The sequence below is a fragment of the Chelon labrosus genome (assembly GCF_963514085.1).
Source record: "Chelon labrosus genome assembly, chromosome: 3".
NCBI lineage: Eukaryota > Metazoa > Chordata > Actinopteri > Mugiliformes > Mugilidae > Chelon > Chelon labrosus.
This window is the reverse complement of record NC_140339.1, coordinates 29713521-29735456: the sequence shown is the minus strand read 5'-3', so window position 1 is coordinate 29735456 and position 21936 is coordinate 29713521. Positions and strand designations below refer to the sequence as shown.

The following is a 21936-nucleotide window of genomic DNA, read 5'->3' as shown; positions in this document are numbered from 1 at the left end:
GAGGCTAGAGAAGATTAAAATATATTGAATTATTAAAAGGACTACCTGCTGTCCATCACTGTCACTTAACACATGTAGAATGTGAAGTGCCTTCCCAGCAGCCACTGGGTGGACATCTGTTACCACACACACACACACACACACACGGGTGCACTACACACACATGCACAGTGACACCCCAAATTTCTACATTCAAAGAAGAAAATAATTAGTTCTGTTGTTGCTAAAAGCGTCGACAATGGCACACATATTCCGATGTATATGCACACACACAGTGCATGTCACCTGCCATCTTTGCCCAATTCCTCCGAGACTGTGACAATCAGAGTTGAATCACAATGAACATGTGTTGTTGTTTATTTGTTCATTTTTTTTCCCCATCCCTGCCACTCAACAGGGTTAGTGAATCTTTCACGAGCCTTTAGCACCAGCCTGACCCTTATAGTTCTGATTAGAGACATGACACGACAGCCAATAAATTATCAAAGATACCAAAACCAGGCCTGGTGAAGTGATGCACTTTTCAGCAGTCATCATTGTGATGAGCTCAAAATCAGCTGCAAAATGAATTCAGCAGATTCACACTAAAATGCGTATTACAGTTGTTGTGATATTTCCACGGACATGCATTTTTTATATTGAACTTAAGGGGGAAAAATTCAGTGCCAAAATGTGCTTCTAGTAAAACATGATAAATTTATAGACTTGGAAATGGGGCACACAGCGAGCATGCACAATGGAAACAATTGAGTGAATATGATAGAATACAGCACATATGCCTCCATGTCTGGCTTTACAGTAATCTACAGTACACCTGTGTGGATCATCCCTTTTGTTCTGTATGTTACAATAATACACACACACACACACACAGAGACACACACACAGTGCCAGATTAGCTGTGTCCACTCTGGTACAATCTTCCATTACACTATGTACCCTACTAAGACATAAGACGTACGCTGATTAGCTGTGGAAACATTCAACCTTATGAACCTTGGACTTGCAGCTTGGCACATGCATGCATGTCCATGAAGCCTGACACGAAATCCTGCTGATTATTCTGTTGGATGTGATGGGGTGATGAGTGACATGCCTGCATTGCTGATAGCAGTCTGTCTGAACAGATTCATGCCAAAGGCGTTGGTGTGTGTGTGTTTGGGAAGTTGTGGTATGCTGTGTGTGTGTGTGTGTGTGTATGTGTGGGGTGGGGGGTGGGGGGGGTTCAATTAAACAAAAGTGTTTTGAAGTTGGTCATCTACACTAACATAGACTCTCCTTCAAATCACACATTCATCTTCTCCCATTTGATTTCCTCTCGCACCCCACCCCCCGCCCCCCAACCACCTCGGCACACTGTGTGTCAATAATACTACCAGCTGCTCCACTGCTCGTGCTCTGTGTGTGTGAGACGATAGAGAGACAGGTAGACACAGAGAGAGAGCAAGAGAGAGAGAGAGAGAGAGAGAGAGGTCTAAGTCTGGTGGACATAAAGGGCTTAATGTGATAGGTAATTATGTAGTCTGATCTCACATACAGGATTTAAGAGCTAACTATACCGGCCGTCTGCCAGAGACACACACAGTGATGTCTATAAATAACTGTCATATGACAGTAAGATAGGCAGATGGATGGCTAAATAGATTGATAGATACATGGATAGATACAGGCCTATAACTCCATTCTGAGCACTAATATTTCATGACGCAGTGACAAATAAAAAGCTGGGTAAACCATGACCTTAGTCACAAACATGTCCACAGTCAAGTAGGTAGAAAATAACATGGTTTAAAAAAAAAAAGAAAAAAGATTCCCTACATATATATGGGTCTGCGACTATGAGATCATTTTACATTATCAGTTCAATCAATCATTTAGTGTTACAAGTATAAAAAGAAGTGAAAATAGCTATCATATATTTTTGAGTAATGTAGAACAAAAATAAAACAACTGTGCTCGGGTATTTATGAAAAGCTGGGTAAATTATTTCAGTTGTTATTATTAATTCATCTATTCAGATAATTATATATCAGATAATTCTAAGCATGGCATACACATTTAATTCCTGACAATTAGGGTATAACTGTGTGTTTTGAAACGTTAAAAGACCTCACTCGAAATGTTTTGAGGGTTCTTCACTTCAAGTTGGGATTTCATCTTCATATGAAAATAAAATGCTCTTTTATCGATCAGCATGTTGTATTACCACTACACTCTAAAAGCCCGGACACATTTAGAAAATTAAAAAAAAAAAGAAAATGAGTTAAGGTAGGTTTACTGTGCATCATTATGTCTTGGTCATTTAGTTTCTGCTGTTTCATGATGCATACGGTATGTTAAGAAAAAAGAAACAATTTTAAAGATCATGGAGAAAACCAAATGATAGTTGGGGAAATAGTAAGTGACTGTTTTAGTTGGTTTTTTTTAGCTATGTGGGACCTGCGCAAATATTACAGATGCTCAAGTAGAAGAACATGGGTTGACCTTATGAAGTCCAGTAGAGGTGTATTTTTTTTTTTTTTTTGTGAATGCTTTACTCCCTCATTATACCAGTCTTCATTTCCCTCTCTCACAGCCACCCTCCTCAAGTCCTCCCACTTCCTCTTCCTCCCTCCTCCTTCCTCCTCCTTTTGCAACGCCGGGGCGCCCCTGTCGTTTGTGTGACTGTTGATCCTTGCAAAGAGGACAGATCAAATATTTCTCCTCCAGTGTATGAGGCTTTCCGCTGGGGCCTTGCAGATATGATGATTGGGGCTGACGGATGGACGGGGGCCCTGGGTTTTGAAGTCTGAAACAGACAGCGGTGGCTTTGATAGCCCCCGCTCCTCTCGCACTGGATCACCAAAGAGACCAAGCGAAAAGAGAGGAGTAGAGGAGGAGGGGGTTAAGAAGAGGAGGGTGCAAGTGAGAGCGAGTGGGGAACAAAAGCATCTGTAGAGTGGTCAGGGCTGGCGGCAGCGGCAACAGCCGCCGTCAGAGGCTTTTTGAAGTTTACACACTGCGCTCCCCCCCACCCCCCCTTCCTCTTCTTCCTTCCCCAAAAGCCTTCTGCTTCCCTTGTCCTTGAATGCTTCTTTCTTGCTTTCTTGAGTCATCTCTTTCCTACTCTACTGTGATATCTGTACAGTATAGACACGAGCACACAGCAGCTCAGTATGTCTGTCTTTGTGTTCGGTGAAGTGTTTCACTCCGAGCAAGGCGAGCTCAAACTTTGCCGAAACCTCCCGAATCAACAGGACCGATCAATCCAAACAAATAAATGCATCTCGCTGACTGTACTAACGGTTTAGCCAAAACACTTTACGTTTTATAGGAGGCCTCAAAGTTTACAAAGATACGAAATAAGACACACTCGTGGGAGAAATGAAACTTTGGAGCCACAAAAACTGAGAGTGTACAGATAGACATAGGGATGTATAAAGGGACAGGTTTGCATGCACAGCTCTTACAGAATATGTCTGTTAGGGACATGTTTTTTTCTGCTTCCAGGTGAACCTATGTATGTTTGCTATTGTGCTACACGGTTGTGTGCCTAACGTGGACCTACTTCCTTTCTTTGACCAGTTAGAAGCAAAGTTTATGTCAGACAAGTCATTCTTCAGTTTAGAGTGGATGACCTGTCAGCAGTAAAGAATAACATACTGTTATGTTGGTAGTACTGCAACGTGTAGAACTGTACTATACTATACCTTACTAAAGCTTTCTAAAAATGACTAACATCTGGCACACTACTGGTCATACCAGATCAAAGACCGTGAACTCAGCTGATGAATTTAAGTTTTCATTTGTAAGTATAAATAGCATATGCATTCGAATGTTCAAGGTTAGCTTTAAGTTTGACATCAAACTAGGAGGAAATAGTAAGTGAGAACTAGATTTTAAAACTGGGGACACCTGTGACTCAATTTGTACATGCTTTTTTAATGCAAAAATGGTATGTAAACGTGTTCTTTCTATACATTACAGTGTGTACAGTGATAGCCGTTGACACCCGACAGATGGCTTTTGTCAGGCCTGGAGAGCAAGAGTTAACCCAATCCTCCACTCACCCTCCCTTCATCCCTCTCTTCTCTTTAAATGTCTCCCATATAAACAGATTTTGTTGCTGCTTAAAGTGGGCTCAAAATTAAAGCGTATCGTTTTACACACATATTGCATGCATATTACGGAGCCCCAGCTGGTGGCAGGCTGCTCTTAAGAGCCATATGATTAAGTTAGAGGTTGGGGTATCCGATAAGATTTGAGCTCTCTGCCTCTCTCTCTATCTCGCTGCCTATTTTACTGCAAACTTATTAAATGGAGGAAACGACATTATTTTTTTCTGAGTGTATGTGTAATTATTGTCACACACCTGTGACTCCCTGCCATCCACGACAGGGAAGAAGAGAAGGGAAGGAGGGATGATGAGGAGGGGGGTGGGGGGTGGAATGAGAAGAAATGTCGTTGAGAGCAGCAGGAGTCCTCGTTTCAGGAAAAAGGGAGGAGGATAAAGAGGAGAGGAAAAACAAGAGAGCTTGTTAATCAGGCGCTTTCTGTCACTGGCTGAACACTGATATCCTAATGATTCACGCCGAGATAGTGACATCACAAGGGAGAATGACAGAGAGACATAGAGTGAGAGAAAGAAAACAAGAGGGAGGTTGCAAATGAAGGAAGGGGAGATGACAGCCCCAAAAAGGACAACTAGTTTTGCACAGACAAGATGACAGAAAGCAAGAAATATTAAAAAAAGACATAAACTGGGAAATGTCCCTCCGAATCTGTCGTCGCATTCCGCACAAACAGGCGCTTGTTTAATTTGAACAGAATGTTTCTCAAGGAGCGGCGTTGTGAAAGTTTTCCAGCCAAGTTTCAATCTGTAATTTTTTTCCCTCTCTTTCTCATTTGCCATTTCCCTCAGCAGACCACCCCGTTGAAGGCAGCAACATGTGATATGATCCTCAGAAGACAAAGGAAATTACCTATTAAGAGGGAGAGATGATCTTCCTTTAGCCATGCTCCAAGAAAGTGACTCACGATGTTGTAATTGTTTACCTTTGACTTGGCCCATAAGTCTCTCCTCCCATCTCTCTCTGTTCAGTTGTAACATAATATTTTGCAGCGCTGCTTTCAGAAGCCCAGCTCTCACTCCTTTTTCTTTTTTTTTCTTCCTCTATCTGTTTTAACAGGACAGATGTCATCGCCCCAAACAGTCTGAGTCATTGTACGCCTCCACACCCCTGAGTAACCCAAGGACATCAGGGAAGAGAGGACTGTAATTTTACATTTTAGACATTTAGCTGATGCTCTTAGTCATGGCAACTTGAGGGTTCAGTGTCTTGCTCAAGGACATGCGGACGGCACCGGTAATGTAATGAAATAAATCAAAAGGAGGTTGTGTATGTGACCTACAGTTATTATTAATCATATGGAAAATACAATAGTAAAAGAAGAAAATATATTTTCAGATAAAAAGGCCTTAAGACATGCTAACAAACATCACTTTGATATACTATTGATTTTAGTCAAGAAGATTTATCTTAGTCTAAACAGGTGATAAATTGCATTTTGTGAACTCAGTTCTTCTACTAAAGACAAAACTGTCTTAAAGTTCTAAACCTGTGACCTTGTCTATTTTTTAATCAGTGTCCTGTAGTATTTGGTATCAGGTGCTCGGCTCATAGGTCGTACAACAGCTCTAGCAGATATCCAAGAAGCTATGGGTAGTTCTCAAAACTCAAAAGGTTGTTTGTCTGCACCGATCCAGTTTCCCTGAGACTGAAAAGATGTGGAAGAAAAAAAAAAAAAAAAAAGGGGGGCTGTAAATAGCATCGCCAAGCGAGCGGGCTGCATGTGCTTTTTTTGGGTGTAATGTTTTAATAGAAAGCAGATGGTTACAGATGCAGGGGCCGAGTGCCGGTGATGACATATCTTTAATATTTTAGAGTGGTCTTTGCTGTAAATGTTGCTGCAGCTGTTTCCCAACACAGTAAATTTACAGCGTTTTTTAATCATTTTTTTTTTCCTTTTGTGTGTTTGTGTGCGTGTGTGACTGACAGCTATTGGATTTACTGTAAATTACAGAAATGAATATGGAAAAGTGATGAAAAGGCAGTGAAAGGGGGGGGGGGGGGGGAGGCTGTGCATGAGTATGCGTGTATGCACCCCGACTGTTTGTCACTGAATCAATCCCTCCTCATTCTGAACCCTTGCTGATTATTCTCTTATTTGAGTTTGTCAGAGGCAGCTCACACACGGTTGCCCCTGCAAGTATTAGAACGCATATTCAAATGTAAAGTGATACTAAAATAATGAGATGGAGGGAGGGAAAAAAAGCAAGAAAAGGTTGATAGAGGAGAAAGGGGGGGCCAGGGCAGATAAATATATATTTGTTTTGTGTTTCTGTTTGGGCCATTGGTTTAGCTTTAATGTCAGCGGCGAGGATGGAGAATTTCCGCCGATGCTTTTGAGTCCAGGTGATTGTCATCAATTCGCTTCTTGGCATTTAAACCACCCTCTTCAAATAGGAGCATTTGAAATGCAAATACAGCTGCGTTTGCCCAGACAAATTAAAAGACACAGAGAAGAGCGGAAAAAAATACTTCTGAAGACATAACTTTTTACAGTTTTTTATCATCAGAGTTTGTCAAACACTTTTTGTTCTTTGTCTCTTTCCAGAGAAAGAGAGCGCCAGCGTGGACAGACAATGCCCACAAAACGGTATACTAACCGGTTGTGTATTTATTTGTAGTTTTGTTCACCCGGCAGAGAAAAAGAGAAAAGACAGAGAGGTGCTGTTTTTATCTTGCCCTTGACTTCACTGTTTGCGCCTCGTGGGATGTGTTCGATTAAGGGTCTTTTTCTTTTTTTTTCTTTCTTTTTTTTTTTCCACAAGACGCAGTGAGAAAATATGATTCACTTTTTTCCCCCTCTCTCCATCTCTCTGACGCTACAGTTATTTAAACATCAATAGCCATGCGTCTTCTTTAGCACACACTCTTTCTCATATTGATATTTGTATATGATCATTACTTTTGGCCCTGCATGCTTTGTTATACTGCGTCAGCTTCAGTAGGTGCAAGATCCAATACTGCAACCTCTGCATTCCCCCAAAAACCAATAGACTACACTTCATTGTGTAAGGGAATCTACTGTAGGACCACACTAGATAGATTCCAAACAACTAAGTAAATGCTCTGAAATTTCAAGCAATGGTATAGCGGTATAGCTTCATGTGACTGTGTTGTAAACGTTTAATACTTAATGGAGAAGAGCGGAAAACCTGTGCTCAAAAAACAAAAGAAAAAAAAAAACAAAAGAAAAAAAACACACTGCATTGTGTTCAAGTTAACAGCCTGGAAGAAAGCGCGTTCTTCTAAAACTTCAGGTGAGCTGACGGCACTCTTTCACAAAGATGAAAAAACAACGAGGAGCGAAAAGGAATGCATAAAAATGTTGTCTGCCGCCTCACTTGTGATGAAGTTGCTGAATGTTTGCTTTCTTAATTAACAAGTTCAGTTTTCTTTTTTTCTTTTTTTTTGTCAGATGAGGACGAGGAGGAAGAGGAGGGGGAGGAAGGGTGGGTGGGGGTGTTCACGGATGGATGGTGTTCAACATGATAGATGCATTAGCGATGCAGGATGAAAACATTTTTTTTTTCCTTTTTAGGCAGTTGTTTTTTTTTGTTTTTTTTTTAATGTTTGACGAAATTGCATTTTGGAAAATTCGTACCAGCGATCACTTTTTAAAATAGATAAAGGGACGGAGTGAAGTTTATCAGAGGACCTGTGACTGAGGAGTATGAGGAGAAGTGTGTGTATCCGTGAGGAAGAGGAGGATGGATGTGATGGGAGGTGGTGGGGGCTGACTACCTGCAGAGAGGCAGCGTCCAAATGAGAACATAATAACAACATCAGAGAGCGAGGAGGAGGATTGTCTGCGAGATGACAACGGTATTAGAGAGGAGTCAGATAATTAAGAAATGCACTTAGTGTTTTGTCAAAAGTGGCCGTCACTGCTGGAGATGGAATTTAGCTCTGTATGTGTACGCGCGTCTTTACCCCGCGCTCCGTACTGCAGATAATGAGCCTGGAAAAACTAAAGAAGGAAAAAAAAGATGAAGGGAAGAAGGAGAAGAAGAAGAAGAAGACAAAACAATAAACAGCGAGGAAATCAATCAGATTATTTAAATGAAAAGTTGTGTTCTGTCTACACAAAGACTCCCGAGTTGTTCTGGGCATTTCTGATGTAGCTGTCCAGTCAGGGAAAATAAGACACATTTTGGATCAGAAGCAAACAAGAGTGGTGGCAGAGGATGGGAGGTATTGATGGATGGATAGAGGGGAGTTGGGGGTGGGGGGTGTGTGCCACAGAAATAAACCCAACTCCCATCTGATGAGCAGCTTGTCCATAATACTGAATCCCCGTCTCTTGCCAAGTCTGCTTCCTGATACAGAAACACGATAAGTGCAGATTTTTTGAAAAGATTCCCTTCTTGTTCATTTGCCCCCCCCCATCCCCCTTCCACCCCCCCCCCCCCCCCCACTCCTCATTTGCTTTTGGCCTGAAAGCGCTTCTACAGTAGTTGGTGCCATGGATAATCAGGTGGTTGTTGTTGTTTTGTGTGTGTGTGTGTGTGTGTGTGTGTGTGTGCGCGTGCCCCCCCCCCCCGTGATGTGATAATAAAATTAAAGAAGAAGAAGAAAGAAGGCAAAATAGATGTGTGTGTTCATCTCTTTCTCAGCCAACAACTACAGGACAGATGATGTGGCCATCTTGAGATCGTTTGTCATCTGTCGGGCAGAGTTGACCTTGCAACTAACGCCGACCGTTGCACTGATATCATCTTTTATGGCGAGAGAAAAAATAAAAAGAGATAGAGAAAGATAGAGGCAGACGGAAAAGAGAGAGGGCTGTTGTTTTCTGTAATAAAGACAACATTTATGCCTTCCTTTTGCACTGCCAGTTAAAAGAGACACAAACATGGAAATCCATTATGGAACGCTTCTTAAAAGTGTGACCAATCCTTGTTCAGTCAATTAGAGTCTGGAGACTGAGAATATGATGTTTGTCTGTTTAGCCCGCGATGCATACAGATCAGCCTGGATTGGATGATGGAAAGAGAGACTTTTTTTTTTTTTTTTTCACAAAGATAGGAGCAGGGGGAAAGAGAAAACAGACAGAGATGGAGGGATGGAGGGGCAGCACAGCCAAGCTCTGCTTATCTCTTTTCTTCTCCTCTGCTTTCCTGCTTTTTTCTCCCCTCCCTCCCATATACAAAAGCATTAATGTGCGCGGCTATGTGCTTTGCCATTGTTCCGAGTTTAAATGCTTAAAAAGAGACGTTGTTTGTGTAGCTGGCAGAGTGAGCGGTGTGCGGCCGCGTCCAAAAGCCTGTACTTAAAGTTGCTCGGCGGAAATAAATAACAAAAACACAGGCCGCGCTAAAAAGGGAGTGATAGAGAAGCAGTTAATAAGAGCGGTTACCCCAGAATGAGCGGGGATGAGGTTTCACATTAAAAAAGATTTATCTTAAAGTATGGTGCTAATCCCTTCAGTTTTAATCCCCACCACTCCACCCCCTGGACCATCCCCTTACAGCACCCTTTTCATTCCTACCAAGGCATAATAAAAAACTATAAACCATAAAGTACTTACAATTTCTGGAAACTGGCAAATGCATGGCGCCCTGATTTTACAAGGATTCCTGGCCAGTGAATCACAGAGCTCGAAGGACTCATCTTTCTCACAACAGATTATTAAAAGAAAGACAAAGTTGTGGGATACAGCGGAGGGCAAAAAGGACATAGGAAAAGGAGAAGATAGGAGGAAAGCAGTGCATATTTTCTATGACCTATTTGATGATTATCGTGATGGCAGCGGTTGTGGTGATAGGTGGCGGAGGGGTGTTGTCATGCTCTCTGTCACACTCGGCTGTGTCATACAAGCTGGATGGATGCCTCTGTCCACTGCAAGCTGCTTGAATGAGGAAGCATATGGGTGTATGAGAACCTCAGCCCACTTCATGAATATTTGATTCATATTTCCTGTGTGTATGTGCGAGAGAGAGAGGGAGAGAGAGAGAGAAAAGAAGGAAAGAAAGGGAGGAAGGATATTTTTTTTTTCTCTCCCTTTCACTTGTCATTGCAAAAACTCACAAGGCTTACTTTGTGGCATTCTAATCATAATTGCCAATCCTGAATACAAATCTCTCAGCGCTAAACACATTGAGTGAAATTGAAATGACAAAATGAAGCTCATATAACGGTGTAATCAAAGATACATTCAGGGGGAAAAAGATGAAAAAAAAAAGCTGAGTGTTCTTCCGTAACCGGTAAGAGATGAGGATCAGGGGCCAGTTATTAGCTTGGCCAGGAACAAAGAGCCTCAGTGTTGGAGGGCAGCTTAACGCTGAGCCAGTTACTGTACCTTTCAAAACTAATATGTAACCATATCTGTTTTAAAAGGACGATTCATATTACTGTGAATGCATGAGAAAAGTTGTTCCCATCTCTGCGACCCGGGAAACTCGAATCCTACTCGTAATAACACCCCCCACCCCCCCCCCACCCCCCCACCCACCCTACACACACACACACATTCACTCAACTGCAGGCCTGGCCTTTTGTGGAAAGTATCCCATTTAAAAAGATGGGGACATTAAATTTTTGTTATGATGTAAAACATCTTCAGCTTTTTTGACAGAACAATGGTACTCATTGTGCTTTATTGTTACTGTGGCAACTGCAAAGGTCAGCGTGGGTGTGGCCGGGGAGACAAGGACGGCACTGAATGAAAATTGGGTTATATGTGATCAACTAAGTTATTAATCAGATTAAAATGGATTCCCTCTGCCTGCTGTTTAACTAGGCAGGAGGGGGGGAAAAAAGCGAATGAAAGATTGAGAGGAGAGGGAAAGAGAGGCAGAACAAATAGGCCAGTGTTTACTCATGCAACAGCATAGAAAGTCATTGTTTTAGAAGCTGAAGTCATTGTTGCAGATGAGCTACGATAAGGACTAGCTCTGTGAAATATCCCGCCGCATGTAAGCAGTCTGTCTGTCTGTCTAAAAGCATGTGCCCCTGCCATAGATGCCCCCTAGCTTCATCCAGGTAACCTCTCTAATCCTGATTAAATCACTGTAATTAGAACAAGCAGTGTTCCTCCACCCCCATATTTCCCTAATAAAACAATGCAGCAGTTTAAATCCGGTCGCTGGGATTTGCAACGCAACAATGCAGTTTATATCCATCTCTGCAGAGGAATTAAGTGTATTTTCTAACTGCTAATGTTATAATGTTGCAGGCTTATTTGTCTTGACGCTCGCTATTCTTATTCTTTTTCCCCCCGCGGTTTGCTCCGCGTCTCTCTCCCTCTCTCGCTCTCTCGCAACTTTGTTTATTTGAGTTTTATTTATTTGTTTCTTGGCACTTTTTGATGTTCAAATCAAACATGTTTTTAGCGAGTGGTTGGGATCATTCTTCACTACGGGAAATAATGCAAGTTATTTGTCCTTAATTGCCACAGAGCTTTTCAAACACGGCAGCTTGCTGCCTATACGTCTATACCTGTGTATATTTTTTGTTTTTATTAGTATCACCGCATGCCTCCATTGATGTGGAATAACAGAGGAAATAAAAGTTGACATAGTTTCTTCATTTTTTTTTACCCCCACAACCCCCTGTTTTCCTCTCCCCATTCCTTGCTCTCTGTTGTTTTTTATATATCTGTGTTCTTCCTTGAAGTTGATGCAGCATTGTCTCATTATGTGTCGACTAGCTGTGTAAGTGTAGTTATTATGCCTGTGTCTCTTTGCCTGGCGGTACTGTTCCCTCTCTCTCTCTCTCTCTCTCTCTGTTTCTCTGTCTCTTTCCCTCTCTGCTGTCTTTCTCTGTCTCTCCCTCGGAGGATGAGGAGCTTTATGAGTACAACTCCTCTGAGGCGTCCTCTTCACATCTCCAGGGCGCCTGGGGAAGGGAACGTTGCATTCTTAAGAGGAGCAACTCAAACCGAACAAAGTCTACAGGAGTCAGGGAAGAAAAGAAACAAACAGCAAACTAACGAGATGGGAAGCAGAGATCATGTCAAATATATCGGGTTAGAAGGCCAATTTATAACCCATTGTTTCATGTTTTGCAATATCGAATACAATGCACACTAACGTAGCTATGAATGCACAGGGGGAAAGGGTATACAGACTTGCATATATACATAAAAGCACTTGATTTGCACGTGAACACACACTCACACACACACACACAAAAACTGCATATAGTTTATGAATGTGATCACCAGTTCCCCGCAACCTTCCAGCTCCCACGCTGTCTCTACGCCCGCTTCCCCATCCTGTTTCTAAAATAATGAATAGAGTAATTGTCATGTAACTTTGCAATCATCCAGCATTCGTCTCAATTTTCTTATCAAGTGCAACTCGATACTGCCTTTCACTCACTGTACTGTACTTCCAGGAAACGTGATGTGGCCAATATTATTGGTGGTATTAGTGAAGATGGCTGAGAGAGAGAGGAACATGGGAAGAATATAAAGCCTTTTCAGAAAGGACCTTTCAGCAGACACAGGCGTTGATATATGGGGAATTAGTGAGGGGAAATATTTTTAGAGCCATCGCATCTGCCGAGGAGAAAAAGAGCAGGAGAGATGAGCAACAGGTACCATCCTTAGGGCTTGACAGCAGCTATTACACTTAATTGCTCTTTGAAAACTACACTATTTGCACTTTTGGGTGACAAGGTGATAATGCACCTCTGCACAAGTTAAACTGGTAATATTGTTGCACGTGGGAAATAGCACCTCGCCTTCACCAGCCGTCAAAGCTGTCATCTCGGCATGGCGGAGGCACACAATAAGAGCCTGGGGAAGTGTATCACCAACAGTCATCTTCTTCTTCTTAGTAAAAGACAGACAGACAGGCCTCCAGATGGCTTAATCACTGGAGGAGCCCATGCCCTCCAGTTACAAGGAGAGAGGAGAAAAGAAAAAAAAGACAGAGCGAGAGATAAAGGAAAGGAAGGATCCTGGAGTGTGGGAAAGTGATGCAGGGATCTAACACAGACGGAAGAGTACTAGTGGACTCACTTTAGTCTGAGCACAGGAACATCAGTGGTGTCACTCTGATATTAGTCAAACTCTGGTTGAAGTTCTAATCAGGTTAAGCTGTTTACAAGAAGCCTCCAATTGAATTTGCCATGAATAAATTATTTAACTGAACAGTCTGGTCCAGTGGCACAAGAGCAGGAACTTTGAGACTGGCTTCGTCTGGCCAAAGACCATGTTAGTTATCTAAACTTTTCTTCATTATTCACATTATTTGTATTTTTTTGATTTTTATTAAACTGCTGATACTTTATAATGCAGCGTGATTGTGATCAAGAAGTGGAAAATAAGCTCATAGTTAATTGGCTAGGCAAGTTAAGCAGGTTTTATAGGGAATTTTTGTAATGTTTTAATGACAACACAATTATAATTAAACAAATTATTAATTAAACTTAAGCAAACTTCTAACAAACTACATAACCAAGTCAGTTTGCTGATTTGGTCTCCTCTCTCCTTGTGCTACTGTGCAGTCTGTCACTTTGGGCCTAGCTTATTTGCTACAGGTTGCTTACATGCAGTTTCGCTGTGCAAGGGAAATTTACTCACATTTTTTTGCATTCCATTTTACAGCCACATAAAGTAAGTGGCATAAGTTGCAGTGTTTTTAGATCTCGGTAATTACATTTAGTAAGTACAGATGATGCCTAACTAATTTATAATGCTTCCTGATTGCATGAAGCATCACCGATACTCTTACCAGTTGAAGATTACAGCATTACTGAAGTCAAATTCTGAAGGAGCAAAGATTTGCCAGTCTGCAACTACGGGTTTTCAGATGCTGAACTGCATGCAAACTGTAGAGCAATAAGGTGCAGTGTTTCCCGTAAGCTATTTATGTGTCGTACTCTACTGGATCCCCATCTGCACTGAATGTGGGAAAGAACAAGAAACAATACAACAACATAAGTTTTAACAGTGTGCGTGTACCTTATTCAGAAAGTAAAGAGATTTTCAAGCATTACATTAGAGTTTACTGTCTAGATGAATGATGACAACGACAACTATAAACATGTCTATATATAGCTTTTATGTTTCCACATTTTAGATGATCGTAAACCCCATCCACAACAACCAAGATTTACATTTCTGGACTAAGTGTTTTCTGTGTATTTGAAAGAAAGTGAAAAAGAGAGAAAGGGCTTACATCAGACAGACGAACTGAAAATACGTTAGGGACAAATAAAAATGACTAATTTAATTAAGGGTTATAAAAAATGAGGGTCAGGAGAAAATTGGCTGAAATGGAAACAATATAAAATTATTAATATACACTGCCCGGCCAAAAAAATAAAAAAAGTCCCCACCAAAAAAAAGGTCACACACTCTAATATTTCATTGGACCGCCTTTAGTTTTTTGATTGCAGCACGCATTCACCGTGGCATTGTTTCTTTAAGCTTCTGCAATGTCACCAGATTCATTTCCATCCAGTGTTGCATTAATTTTTCACCAAGATCTTGTATGGATGATGGGAGAGTCTGACCAAAGCCTTCTCCAGCACATCCCAGAGCTTCTCAATGGGGTTAAGGTCTGGACTCTGTGGTGGCCAGTCCATGTGTGAAAATGATGTCTCATGCTCCCTGAACCACTCTTTCACATTTTGAATCCTGGCATTGTCATCTTGGAATATGTCCGTGCCATCAGGGAAGAAAAAACCCATTGATGGAATAACCTGACCATTCAGTATATTCAGGTAGTCAGCTGACCTCATTCTTTGGGCACATAATGTTGCTGAACCTAGACCTGACCAACTGCAGCAACCCCAGATCATAGCACTGCCCCCACAGGCTTGTACAGTAGGCACTAGGCATGATGGGTGCATCACGTCATCTGCCTCTCTTCTTACCCTGATGCCCCCATCACTCTGGAACAGGGTAAATCTGGACTCATCAGACCACGTGACCTTCTTCCATTGCTCCAGAGTCCAATCTTTATGCTCCCTAGCAAATTGAAGCCTTTTTTTCTGGTTAGCCTCACTGATTAGTGGTTTTCTTAAGGCTACACAGCTGTTCAGTCCCAATCCCTTGAGTTCCCTTCACATTGTAACACATTTCTTCCTCGAGGACGATGGAATTTTAGTAGTTTCTACAATCTCCTTAGATGTTGGTTAAGTGCAAATCCTCACTTTTATCAGTTCAGTAAACACAGGTCCATGCGTGTCATTATCTGAGTGATTTTTCTGTGCACACAAACAATTTTGACTACTGTATCTGTGTTCATTAGAAAAAGCATGTGTGTGTGCGTGTGAAGTATTTGCTGTTGCCTACCTTTCTTCTACTTAAAGCAGAGAAAATAAAAATTACACCAGTAATGCCAACTGTGATCCACTACATCTGCGCTTCACAGCGAGTCCACCAATCCCACCATATGTTTTTAATTACCATCAGTGCTGTACAGAACCTGTTACATACACACGCACACACACACACAGTAAGGGAGACACACATACCGTATTAGCCTTTTTATCATAATAGCCTCAACTTTCCTCTGAGTGGATGCGTTTCTCTGTTTGCTTTCCAACACTTGAATATGCACATGTATAGATGGCCTGTGCACGTTGTTCTAATATAACCTCAACAGTCCCTCCCAGGTAGGGTGGTGTGAACTCCCTCTGACAGAGGTAAGGAACTACAGACACAACCATTGTTACATTTAAGATGAAAATGAAATGGCCTTCTCCTTGTGCACCACACTCAAACACACTTGCACACACAAACAAAACAATAGCATGTGTCCTACAACTGCAGGACTAAAGAGCAGTGACCTCACAGCAAAATGACATGGAGAAAAAGTTCAATGAAATCTTTCTTGACTTAATATTTCTATTTTAAATGGCATTCCATTTTTGGCACAAAGGCTCCAATATTAAAACATTCCTTGCTTCTTGTTCTCAAAAGTGGGGAAAGGCTATTAGATGATTTATTAGTACAGCATGAAATCTGCATGGCAGTTGTCCCTTCTTTGCCTCAGCATAGGCTGCATTATGCTATGTAGTTAAGATTAATATTGATCATAATAATTATAAAAATAATAATAAAATCAGTATGTGTATGTAAAAATTGAGTTTCTCACGGCATTGGTGAGAGAAATATAGAACACAATGTGAGCGTACTTGTAAATTGGGAGTGATGGGTCTAATTGAGATATACAGCATTTTCCTCTCCTCTTTCCCTTGCCTATCCACTAACTCTCTGTTTTTGTAGCCTACTTCTCAAATTGTAAGAGGTGCTCAGCGATGAGCTCTGCCATTTTCTTCTCTGAAATCCTCAACACTCTCATCCCAGTCCTACACTTCTATCAACGCTTCCTCTCCAGCTTGTCAATCTCAACCTAAAGTCCTAGTCCACATTTAATATATTAAATGAACAAGGGGGTTGAGGTAATGTAAGTAATACGATGTGAGGAGCTGTTCGCAAGCAGTCATGGCATGTACAGCACTGTTTGAATAATGCAATACTTCATGTTTGATAATGCATGGCTATAGATAGGTCTCCACTGCAGCCAAGTATTGATTGTGTTAAGCACATCTACAGTACAGCAAATGGTGTGGGTTCATATCAATCTTTACACAGTGTACTGTACCTCAGTAACCAGATACCTTGTCTGATTACAGAGACCTCAGGGCCACTGCTGCTGTTAATGACATTTATTGATAAATCTAATTCCAGGGCCAGTTTAGGGAGGTGTGGATTTTAATACTACTGACATGTGAAAATGTGTGTGGAAATCCTTATGTGTGCGTATCTATGTGTCAGAGTGCAAGTAGATTCATGTGCATTGTACCCCTTTTCCCGTCCTCCGGGCATACTAATGAAGAGACGGCCACTCCAGACGTGCAATGCGTGCCCTACAACAGCTCCCGCAGATTCAGGGGAGAATTTCGATATTAATGATTTATGCTGTATTTGCATACAAACCTAATGCAAACCCACTCCAGATAATCACATTTTGCCAGGTCTGAATTGAGTTTTACGGACGTCTTTGCCACCCCCACCTTTTCCACCCACCAAATATCAGTGGAATGTGCGGCTCTTGCTCTTCAAGCTGCGAGTGACCCCCAGCACAAGGGGTTTACAAGTGGACACATAAAAAAAGGGCCGTAATCGTGCATTTTACTATGAAAGAAGTGCGCCTATTATTTCTCATCTAATCACACATCTGTAGCACATGAAGTAAAGCAGAACTGGCAGAAGCAGCCACAGTAGTGGTAGTACTGCATTGAAATTAGTATCAGCAAAAGTGGTACAAATTTACATTTTAAAAAAATATATATAATTTTAGATATTATTTCCATTTCATGCTGTTTTAGTTATGGATGTACTTCACGACAGTGCAGAGACCAATGACTGAGCAGTGCTGGTAATTGTACTAGTCAGAACAATATAGTAGACTGAGCATAATTACAAAAATGATTCAACTTTGTAATTTTACTAACTATAACAATATACTGTATGTAACAATATGAGAGTTAATAGTAACTGTTGTTTTTGTAGTTACATTAACAATAAGGTAGTTGTCACAATAGTTATATTATAAATAATGCACACTGTAATAGCAGTCACCATCACTTCACATTCTGTAATTCTAGTTGCCCTTATTAATACAAATTTGCATAGGGGTTTCATCATGTGGTCCATCACAGAATTAACACTGACAAACAAACACACTCACATTCTTACTCGTGAGCAGCCAACAGGATCACTTTCAATTTCTTGCATGTCTCCGGACTGTGTGAAGAAGTCTGAGCTTCCAGCATGTGGTAAATGACACCTCACACCACTCTAGCGTCTTCCTTTCAAAATATCACTCTGGATCGTAGTTCAGTTCAGCTGGCGTTTTACTACACAGACATGAATACACTAAGCTTTTGAGAATCTGTAAAAGCTTTGCTTGTGATATAGGATTACGTGCTGTTACTATCTGTTACATATATCATTGTTACAGTAAACACGGATAATTGTTTAGTGGGGTGGGAATGGAGGTTGGCAGGAAAAAACACCTAAAGTAATGTCACACTTAGCAGAACAATTCACTCACATTCAAGCATGCCACAATATGTCTCAATTTTACTCATGTTTCCTATAATCTATTATATTTTTCCATGCTATCTTCAGTGCCATCCTTGAGCTGTGCCAGGAAGTTGGATACATAATAACTTTTTTTTTTTTTTTAATTACAATGAATGCCTGACTTAGACTAGGACATGTAAGAAAGGCCTTTGTTCAACAGAGAAAGCCTTATCTATAAAGGTCAAGCATTCCTAGTTCCAAAGGGAACTGCCCACATTGCATAGCGTGCTTTTACAAGCTTTTGCGCTAAACAATTCACATGTAGGGCATTTGAACAAAAAGGTAAAAATGCATTTCTCTGTCTCATGATATATACATATACAGTATGCTTTTATATCATTAAGCCATTTAGAGTAAAGGTAAGCTCCACATATCATATGTAAAATGCCCCATTCTTTTGTTATTTACTGTTTTTAAGATTATTTGAATTATATACGCTCAGTTTTCAGTCTGAATGATCAGCTAACTTCACCGGAGCTAAGTCATTTGTATTTTTTCTAGATTTCCTGTTTTTGTGGTGTGCCGAAGTCAGCATTTTGAAGCTCAATACCAACACTGGGTTTTACTTTCTTCCTATAGAGACACTAAGCAACTTGCAACCACCCCTAAACAGCCAAAGCGCATTGTAAAAGCGAGAGAGAGAGAGAAAAAAAGACTTCCTTCTTCGGTCTCAAGGAGCGGCTATAACCTTAGCAGAATCATGAAAGTTGACAGTTCATTTTTCACAGGGTCATAGATCGACGAGTCTTATAAAGTAATGGGCTTTTGGGAGCTGGCTTTATGAGAGCTAAGATAGTTAAGAGACATGTGGAGGAGATGGCACAGGGAGCTGAGGTCCTGCTCTGACTCATCCAGGGTTATTCCCCCCATGCTGTGGAGCGGGAGGGAGACACTGCACTCCCAGTAATATAAACGTGTAATAAAGATTAATCTGTTGCTAGTCGCCAGGCTGATAGCTTCTAAACTTGCTTGAAATAAGGCTGAAATCACTTCAGAGCCAATCTTGAGGCATTTAGTGAGTGTCTGAGATTCCTTTGTGGGTGTCAGGCGAAAAATGTATATGTGTTTGTCTTGAAGGTTTAGTGTTTATGTGTATGCAGTGGTGGAAAAATGTAATTTGGGTTTCAGTTTGCGTTTTTATGTGCGTGGTTTTCTGCTCCTGTAGCTGTCGGTGAATATGTGTGGTGCCGGTAGGAGTTAAACACACTCACCAGGTGCATCTGACCTCTTCATGCCCCCTGGGGGTGCTCCTCCTGCTCCACCTACCAGGCCGTTGAATGCAGGGAGGTTGTCATTGCTGTAGGCTCTGAGGACAGACAGCATGTTCATTTGCTGCTCTAGGTGGGTCTGCTGCTCAGCCTTTAACAGTCCTGAAGGACCTCCGGGAGACAAGAGACCCAGGCCCTGCTGCCACTGCTTCTCTAAGGGCAAAGTTTGGTTCTGGTGTTGTGGAACCAGAGAAAGTGGTGTCATGGTGGAGGAAGATGTCGCTAAACCAGCTCCACTCCTTGAAGGTAGGGAGGACTCATCTTGGAGCTGTTTGGGATGGGTGTGGAGGTGGTCTGAAGCTGGACTTTCTTCTTCCTCTCTCTCCATGTCCATTTGTCCATCTTCATCTCTGTCCTCCTCTTCTTCAGCAGCTCCTCCCTCATCTTCCTCTTCATCTGAGTGATTCTGTTGTTGCTGTCTCTTGGGGGTGGTTGAGGGAGTCTCACTGGCACTGTGCACCCTCGTCTTTACAACCTCCTCATCTGATCCAACGCGGTCATCTTCAGTATCTCCATTGGAGCCTCTCTCACCAATCTGGTCATCACCAGCAGAAGATGCTCCTCCAAAAGCCAAAGGGTTAGGTAGGTCGAGGCCCTGATCTGCTTGGGCTATATACCCTTGAAGGCTCTGATTGGTCCTTGGGGATCCATCATACAAGCCACCAAATCTTCTGTAGAAGTCACTCTGGAAGGGGTTGTATGGCTGGTCCATGTGGTTGTTCCAGCCTCCCTGGCTTTTATCTGCATCTCTATCTCCATCTCTGTCAAGGGCCACACCAGACGTCTTGTTGTTGGAGGAGAGAATGGTGGAGGTGGTAGGAGAACCCTCTCGATGAAGCTCCTTGCCTGTATCAGACCGCTGAAGCTGGGCCTTACCCAAATGGTTGGCCTGGAGGTGAAGAGCCATGAGCTCCAATGAGGCAGTTGAGAAGGAGCAGAAGAGGCAGCCATGCCATGCCACATTATCGTGAATGGTGACTGATGAGCCAGGGAGAGATCCAGAAGCAGACTCAGGCCGGACTGACACAGACAGATCAAGTGGTTCATACTGGGAACCAGGTTTCCCAGGCTCTGACTTCTGTTTGGCTTCAGCCTTATCCTCTCTGTCCTGGTCGTCTGAGATTGCTCGCTTGGCTTTTGGCTCGCCATTATCATGGTAGCGCTGGGGCTGGAGTTGGACTGAATTCTGGTTGTCCTTAATATCTTTCTTCATGGAGCTGAGGACAAAATTGTCCATGAAAGCCTGGAGAGAACCTTGAAAATGGACTCCATTTCCCATCATGCTTTGGTAAGCCCTGCTCAGGTCGGAGAAGCTGGCGGCACTTTCAGTCACTGTTGGTACCATGGAGGATGGGCCATCAGCTGTCTTCATGTTCTCTGCTGAGGAGTCAAAGCGGCGGTCTCCACGCTCACGCTCACGATCTCTGTCATGAGAAGACATCATGCCAGCTGACGCCCACTGATGTGGCAGCAATGGACCTGCCCTGAAATCTAGGTTGGGAGGCATGCCCTTGAAGACATTACGGAGGACATCTGGCCGGGCAAAGATGCCACCTCCTGTCTTCCCATGATCGTCTTTATGGTCAGAAGAAGGGGTGTGGCCAGAAGATGGCCCCGATGAAGTAGAGCCATTTTGACGTTCGCGATGGTGACGCTCCAGGTGGTACTTTAGACTGGCAGACTGGGTGCCGGCATAGTCGCAATGAGGGCACCGGTAGGGTTTCTCTCCTGGGAAACCAAGAAAGAGACAAAGAAACAGAAAGGGGAAGAGAGTGAAAACAGTGAACAATTAACCTGCTTATTACATTGACTTGGTATCAAAATCTATTTATTGGAGCAGGGAATGTGGACCCTAGGGTCATGTAACCTCCCTGAACAAAGAAAATTAGGTCAAGTGAACTCACAAAAATGATAGGATTTCATTAACTACTGTAAAAAGATTATATTTTGCATGCCTCACTTTTAGTTGGCATCAAAATGCAGGCAAATATTAATTTCTGAAAAAAAGATTGAGAGAAGAAAGTTTAAAAAGAAGTAAAATAGGGTAAGAAGAAATTTAGGAAGAAAAATAAGTATTACAACACAAAGTAATAATGAACAAGATTTTTCATTCAACCCCGACAATTCCATCTTTTTTTTTTTTTTTTTCTTTTCCCAGTCATCGGCTCAGCTCCACTTGATGCTTGCATGTGTGTGTACTGGGACCGGAGTGGGGGTGTGGAGTAGGCATCTGAATATGGGTCGATCCAGCTCCGCCAAGTGAGCCATCACTCATATCAACACCATAAAAACATTTCACCATATGGTGCTTTCAGTCCACTACAAGAGATAATATTTTCAACTGACAACACAACTGTCTCGATGTTATCTGTGCTTGCATGGGGCTGAGGGTGCAGCTAGGTCCCGGTGCATGTTTCTGTGTATCGCTACAAGAATGTGTGTGTGTGCATGCAGTGGGGTCATCATGCCTCTGTTCTGGCCTTGTTTTCTGTCAGGCCTGTGCCTTAGC

At 42.1% G+C, this 21936-nt stretch overlaps 1 protein-coding gene across 1 annotated transcript in view; it reads right to left on the bottom strand.

The window, feature by feature from the left end:
• Positions 1-21936, bottom strand: part of znf536 (zinc finger protein 536) — an 84886-nt gene that overhangs the window by 19744 nt on the left and 43206 nt on the right. Inside the window, exon 4 of the mRNA XM_084540891.1 lies at positions 19371-21155. Within this exon, the coding sequence (XP_084397017.1) occupies positions 19371-21155 (1785 nt within the window). The remainder of the gene's footprint in view (positions 1-19370; positions 21156-21936) is intronic.